Genomic DNA, 7,038 nt, shown 5'->3' with positions numbered 1-7,038 from the left:
GAGCTCCCCTACTCCTCCTGGGTGAGCCCTCTGGTCCACCCTAGGTGGTCAGAACTAATCATACCCATCTTCCACTGTAGGTCATTGGCTTAGCTACTCCCAAGCAACCCCTGAAACATTTGAGGTCCATTTGAAGGAGAATTTCTAGAAAGAAGGTCTTTGGGGGCCCAGCAGTTACCTACACAGGCTTCACTGTCTACTCTTCTCTCTTCTACAACATGGAAGGTGGGGAGGCCAACTCAGCCCAGAACCCCCGGAATCTTGTGAGGGACCAAGGCCCTGGATTCTGACTTTAGGAGACTTGAGTCACACCAGCTGCTTTCCTGGACCTCAGCCCTCTTCTTAGCCAAGTTGGGTTCCCTCTGCCTGGACCCTCCCCACCCCTCAGCCCAGATCCACCTGGCCACCCCTGAGTGCACCTTCAGGGCTTGGCTTGTACCTGGGCTCCTTCTGGGAGCCTTCACTAAAACCCCATCTGCAGCTTCAGGGCTCCCTTCCATGCTGCCACAGCACTGTGTCCTGTCCCATCATATATTGTCATTGCCTGTTTGTCTCCCTCTAGGAAAGCAGGCAAGCCCAGGGAGGATATAAGGGCAGGATGGATGCTTCTTTCGCATGGTCGTATGGGTCATATCCTCGAGGTTTGCACAGCACCTGGTGCACGATAGGAGTGCAACTAATATTTGTTAAATGAAGGAATAGAAAGAATGGGACCATTCACACCATTTGGAATCTGTAGAGTGCACCACAGACGGCTGGGCGGGAAGGCAGGGAGCCACCCTTACTCTGCGTCCCCTTTTGGTGAGTAAATCCACAGAACATTCCACCCGGAAAAGCACCTATTCTATTGATATTCAGAGCCCTGTGCCATCTCGAAGGAAGAGAAAGATCCATTTGTTTGTTGGTTTGTTACAGGTCATGCATGTGCAGGTTACAAAATTTAAAAGATGAGAAACAGCATGCGGAGACTCCAAGTCTTCCTCACGCCCTGTCTCCAGGGGCTCTTTCTCCATAGACAATTGCGGTTGCTGTCTCTGGATTAGAAACCACTTTACAGACAGAAAGATGGAGGCAATAAGCCAGTTAATGGCCCTGAGTGGTCAGCGTTGAAAGCAGGAAAAAAGCCCCCAGAGGCCCCTCTGCCTCCGCCCTAGGCCAGAGCCAGAGGGTCGCCTGCAAGGGAGAGGCCGCGGCGAGTACGCGGCAGCAAAAGGGTTAACGCGCCGGGCTCCGCCTTCCCAGCCGCCTCTTCCGGGCAGCGGGGGCGTGCTCTACGTCACTTCCTGGAGACTAGCTGAATCCGGAAGTGATCCCCGAGGACCGAGTTGCAGCTGAGGACCCCGGCGGCAGGCCCAGGTTGGGGACCATGAGCTGGTGAGTGAGGCCCGGGCGGGGAAGCCGCGGTGCGCCCGGCCCCTGCGTCGGTGCTCGCCCTGCCCGCGCGACCCCTCTGCCCCAGAGCAGGGCCCGACAGCCCCTGCCCTGGGGTCGTTCCTCCGGGGCTTTCCCGGAGTCGCCATCTCTCAGCAGGACTCCCTGGCAGAAGGGCCGGGGACCCTCCTAGCGTGGGACCCTGCGTCTGACTCCTGTTTTGCCAGACCCGTTTCCTCCCAGCTCTTTGAAGTGAGGGACTTCTTGTTCCCTCCTTTTTTAAATATCCATTGAAGTGCAGCCGGTGTGTTCTTTCTCCCCTGGGGCATCTCCCCTCCCCGCCCCAGAGCTGTGGCCGTCACCCTGGCAGTCTGGGTCCAGTTCCCTGATCCCACTCGCTTTCAGGCGACTACCCATTGCGCCCCTTAACAGTGTTCGAAAGACAAAACTTGCTTCTCTTTTGGAAGGGGCCAGAATGACACTCCACATTCACCCTGGCAGGATGGGATTGGACTAGTTTTAACCATTTCCAGGGCCAGTACTCACTGCCTTCCTTCTAAATAGACATGGTTAAGCTTAAAGATTCTGGGAGCTATCACGCCGTGAGAAAAAAAGCCAGAGAATCTTCGAGTAGCAGTGGAATCACACCACTCCAGTTGCGGCAGAACTGTGTGATACTTGGCGCGTAGTAGACACTTCGTAATGTTTAATGGTTGATTTATTTTGTAAGACTCAGTTTGCCCAAAAGGCAATCCCTCTTCGTTGCTCCCGACTGTTTATGTTCACAGGAGAGAACCATGGTTTGCCTGCCTTCCTAGGGCATTAGATTTTAATCTAATGAGAGGATGCCCGTATCAAGGACCTTACCTTACCTTCAGGCCCAAGGACCTGTATATCCACAACCTCTGACCTTCGGGGATTGAACTATAGTGTACTTGTATGAATAAATTGGCCTCCAGAGAGGTACAAGATAAATCAACCCTTTTAGAATTCAAGTTCCAATGGCATAGAGAACATATGTGCCACTCTGTCCTTGGAGTCTAGCCTGTTTGTTTATGCAAAGTGCACGATAACCAGTTACGAATGAATGAAGAGAGTAGAATATCCTTCAGGAAGTCTTTTGCAGGCTAACGTTTGGCCATCAATACAGACTAAGCTCTGGCCATAAGCAGCTGATGTCAGTCAGTGTCAAAGATAGCTCTCTAATGTAAACTTTAAACCATTTCTGTCCGCTCCCCCACCTGCTTCTTAGGCTAAGATTGATGGACAGCTGTCAGCCAGTCCGGGCCAGCACGTGCAGGGAAGCCCGAAGCGATGCCCTAATAAGCTCCAGCAGGAGCTGCTCCTCGTGCCTCCACCTTTTGCCCCAGGAAGCCCAACAGGGAACTGGAGCGTTAAAAAGCTAACTTCCCTGTCTTGTTAGAACCGAATTAGAGATGGGCAAAGTAGCGATTTTTTAATTCACTTTCCTAGAGGAATTATTTTCTTTAAGCAGCAGCCTGGGTCCCCCAACTTTGTGATGTAGATATCCTCTTGCCTGCTGGGTCTTGAATCTTCGGAGTTCGCTTGCCTAATTTTTTGAAGTAACAGGCAGAAAGTACAGGTGCTTTATGTTGCTTAGATTGGCATTTACTGAATCAGTCTTCACAAATTGGGAGAAGAGGCGAGACCACTAATGGCAAATGATTCTCTGGGTGATCTGAGGCAAGTTGTTTCCACCTGTCTTGCAGAAAGTTCCTGAAAAACTAGTAGCCCATTTCCTAAAGTCTGTCAGGTTGGAGAGAATTGAAATTAACAAATAACAGGTGGAAAGAATTGAAATTGACAACTAAGAGTCTAGCAGGAGCTGAGATTTTAATCTAGTAGAACTAATTTACCAGTACGTGGCACATCTTGGTACCTCCTTGGACTGCAAGTCACAACCAGAAGGGTGGCTTTGTCCCTCAAAGCTGAGATTCCTTTCTCTTCCTCCTTGGTTTCTACGTCATTTCTTGCGTGGACCCTGACCCTCTCCCCCTGAGAGGGGAATGGCACCGGCGCCTGGGCACACAATCACACTCAGTTCCCAGCTCAATGGCTGGCAAGGGGAGCAGGGTTGGGTCTTTCTGATTCACTCGCAGAGCGGTTTTCCTGCTCCCAGAATGAATTCATCCATTCATATGATACTGGAATTCTCAGCAGAGGAAGAAACCAGAGTGACGTAGAGCCACCATGGGAGGCTGATGCCCAAGGTCAAGTTCACCAAGTACTTGGGCTATGCCAGCCATCATTAAATAAGGCCTAGGGGCCCATGGTCCCCAGAGGGTAACCATTGTTCTGGGCTACGCTGGGCTTTCAAAATGTCACAGTGAGAAATGTCCAACATTGATGCCCTTTGCACACTGTGGACTTTGCATGAAGAGTGAGAAGCCTTTGTTCTCTGCTTCCTCTCTGCAGGCAACCCACCCACCCCATGTTTATTTAGTGAGTACCTGCCTTCCTGCACCATCTACGCAGCCACCCAGCCACACATCTGCCTTTCAGTGAGGTGGCCTAGTGGTCTGTCCTACTAGGAAGAAGGCATTTGATAGTCACAGCTCAGATGGTGGATTCACTTCTTGGCCCCAAGCCAAATGCATCTCTCCCCCCCTCCTTCTCCTTCCCTTCCTCTCCTACCTCTCCCCCTACCCTTCCTGTATGTGTGTGTCTTAATTATGGAATGGAGAGGGAATTAAGTAGAATTAAGAATAGTGACCTGAACCTAGCTTAGCCATCTCCAGGAATTGTGGCCTTCCCTGGAACCACACACCTTGATCATCTTGGGCTTAAATGATGAGGAATAAGGAGTGCTGGAGGCAGCCTCCTATGCCAAGGGCTCCAGTAGTTCTGCTGAGAAGCAAGGAAAGCCGAGGCAGGGCAGATAAGCTTGACGAGGTGTTAGAGTGCTGCATTCAGGTTCTGGTTCATTCGCTCACAGTGTGGCCTGGCCAAGCATTTAACATTTCTCTGTCTTCTTTTCTCCATCTGTAATGCAGGATGGGGAACCCCAGCTGGCACTCTGCCACCCAGGTCTGCTGTGAAAAGAATGGAGACTATCTGTGGATATGATCCCTTTCTGACTTCTCTGGGCTCTTCTACCTCTGTCTGCCCATTAAATATTGGTATTCCTTAGGATTAATTCTTTCTTTTTTTCCTCTTCTGTTCTCACCCTGCATATACCCTCACCATGATCTTCAGGATAGAGGCCTGGCTCTGGACCATGGCTTATATGGCCCTCCTGGATCTAGCTGTCTCTCTCTACTACTGTGCATGCAGTTTTCCAAGTTGTCCCTGTTCCCTCTTGTCCCTGCTCTTTTGTGTAAACTGTCCTCTCTGCCTGAAATGCTTTTCCTTTATTCACACCTCTGCCCACCAGCCAGCATCCACTCATCCTTCAAGAGTCGGACCATGCTTCACTTGCTCTGAGGGTCTTCCCTAAACCACCCCCTGCCAGGCTGCATTGGGTCCCCCTCCTCTGACCTTCATGAGCATCTGTGCTCGGTTGGTTGGTTTACTTGTCTCTGGGTTGTTACTTACCTGTGGGTTGACAGCATGAGGACTGTCTCTTGGTCATTGCTATTTCCTTGCCCTGTTCCTGGCAGTCAGTAAATGTTTATTAAATGTATGAATGAGGACTATTTTCTCATTTTCCGACCTGCCTCAGCTCAGAAAAAATTTTAAGACTAAAAACGTGCAAAACCTACAAACCACTTCCTGAAATGAAGTGCCCCTAGAAGTGCTGTTGTTAAATGGACTGACAGAAGTGCCTTCCAGGTCAGGCCGGCTCCCCGCCCCTCTCTGTTTCCCCCCAGCCCAACAAACCGCTTTGGTGGGTTCACCTGGTACTTCCGTTGTGCTTCTCCTGTGGCACTTCCACATTCTTCCAGGTGTCACAGTCGTGCACCTCCCTCCCGCATCAACGCCATGAGAACAGGAGCTACAACTCCTTCATCTTTGTGCACACTGCTGCCATGAGCATGGTGGGTATCTAATAGGTCATTGTTAAATGCAATGAATGGAATATAAAGGGAGAACGGTAAACTTCTGGGTCTGACAGAGCCATCTATTGGGTTCAAACATGTTCTTGGTGGAGTCTCTTCTCTCTAGAATGCCTTTGCCCTCACATTCGTGTAGTGCTTCTAGCTTTGCCATCCGCTGTCTGATTTCATCCTCACATCTGCCCTTTGAAGTGTGCGGTGCAGGTCCCCCTTGGCAACTCATTGGAATTCACTCAGCGAGTGCCTGGCAGAACTGGAACTAACACTGGCGTCTCCTGAGTATTCTGTCCTCTTGACCAAGAGTACTGCAAAGGTAGGAGACCACTCCCAAGCTGACTGGGCTTGCCGAGGATGTGTTGGCACCAGCAGGTTGGTAGTGCTTCACAGGGAGTTGTCAGTTTTCACACACAAGTGGTAGACGATGTCCTTGTGCCCTGCAGACCTCTAGGTGTTCTGTCACCATCTCAGCTACTTCCTACTTTGGGCCCCCTCCCTGGGCCAGCTTCACCACTCATGTCCCCTGTGACCTTGGACGGGCCACGCTCTCCCCAAGCTTTTCCTGCTCTCTAGAGAGCATGGCAGTGCCTAGAACACAGGGCCCTGTAAGGAGGCTGTAAGGTTCTGTACATGACCTTGCTTTGGGCACAAACATGGCACTCTTATTTCAGGTGTTGGTAATGAGAGGGAAAGGGACTCCATCCAGATCTTGGAGCAATTGGAAGAGTCAAGTATCTGAGTCTCACAGCAACTTAGTTAAGAGTGTTTTCTTACGTGTTAGAAACTCTTCAAGGAAGTCTGTTGAGGTTGTCTTTAGAGTTGGCAGTGAAGCTGTTAGAGTCGTTTTCCCAAAGCCACTCTTTTGATGGCTAAACCATCAAATAGTGCCCAGTATAGTGTGATGCACATACATGGCACTCAATTTGTTGACTTAGTGCTTATTAAGAATTTATAATGTGCAAAACTCTGGACTCAATGTTGAGGGACATTTAGAGGGCTGGAAGAATCGATCTCTGTCTTCAGCCAGTGTGTGGAAAGTGCTAGGGATTCAAAGGAAGGACAACCAGTCACTAAACGTCAGCGTGGCGTCATCAAGAAAGACTTCAAGTAGGAGATGTAATTTTAGCTGAACCTCAACCCAAGAGCATTCGCTGTGGACCGTCGGGAGGCCGGGCTGGTGTAGTACATAGTGGTTTGGGCAGAGGCTTCATTGGTGAGAGTTGGCAGTCCCGCCGGGGGCCGCCTTGCATGGTGCTTTCAGCCACGCTGGGGACTTGAAATTGAGCCTAGGCTTTTGAAGATTGAAGGCTTTTGAGCACAGCAAAAGCGGTGATTTAGTCAGATTATTTCTGTGGTGGCCTGCAGAATAGCCCAGAAAAGAGAAAGAATAGAGCCAGGGAGGCTAACTTGGATGGTAGCTTCCAAAATTTTTTGACCACAACTTGCAGTTAGAAATACCTTTGACATCACAACTCAAGCACACACACTTTCTTATACTTGAAATAAAAGTTTCTCACAGTATGTGTGCAATGCACTCTGATACCTCAATTAATTTCATGACTAATTTTGATATATGTATACGATGGAATCGTGTGAGGCAGTTTAAATGATCTGTGAGTGATAGGTATTCTGCATGGACCTCGATTTGAAAATC

General features: G+C 49.9%; 1 protein-coding gene across 1 annotated transcript in view; it reads left to right on the top strand.

The window, feature by feature from the left end:
- Positions 1–1,281: 1,281 nt before the first annotated feature.
- Positions 1,282–7,038, top strand: part of BIN3 (bridging integrator 3) — a 40,319-nt gene continuing 34,562 nt past the window's right edge. Inside the window, exon 1 of the mRNA XM_045535661.1 lies at positions 1,282–1,374. Within this exon, the coding sequence (XP_045391617.1) occupies positions 1,367–1,374 (8 nt within the window). The 5' untranslated portion in view covers positions 1,282–1,366. The remainder of the gene's footprint in view (positions 1,375–7,038) is intronic.

This window comes from Lemur catta, chromosome 22, assembly GCF_020740605.2.
Source record: "Lemur catta isolate mLemCat1 chromosome 22, mLemCat1.pri, whole genome shotgun sequence".
NCBI classification, from domain to species: domain Eukaryota; kingdom Metazoa; phylum Chordata; class Mammalia; order Primates; family Lemuridae; genus Lemur; species Lemur catta.
This window is presented reverse-complemented; position numbering and strand designations above follow the sequence as displayed.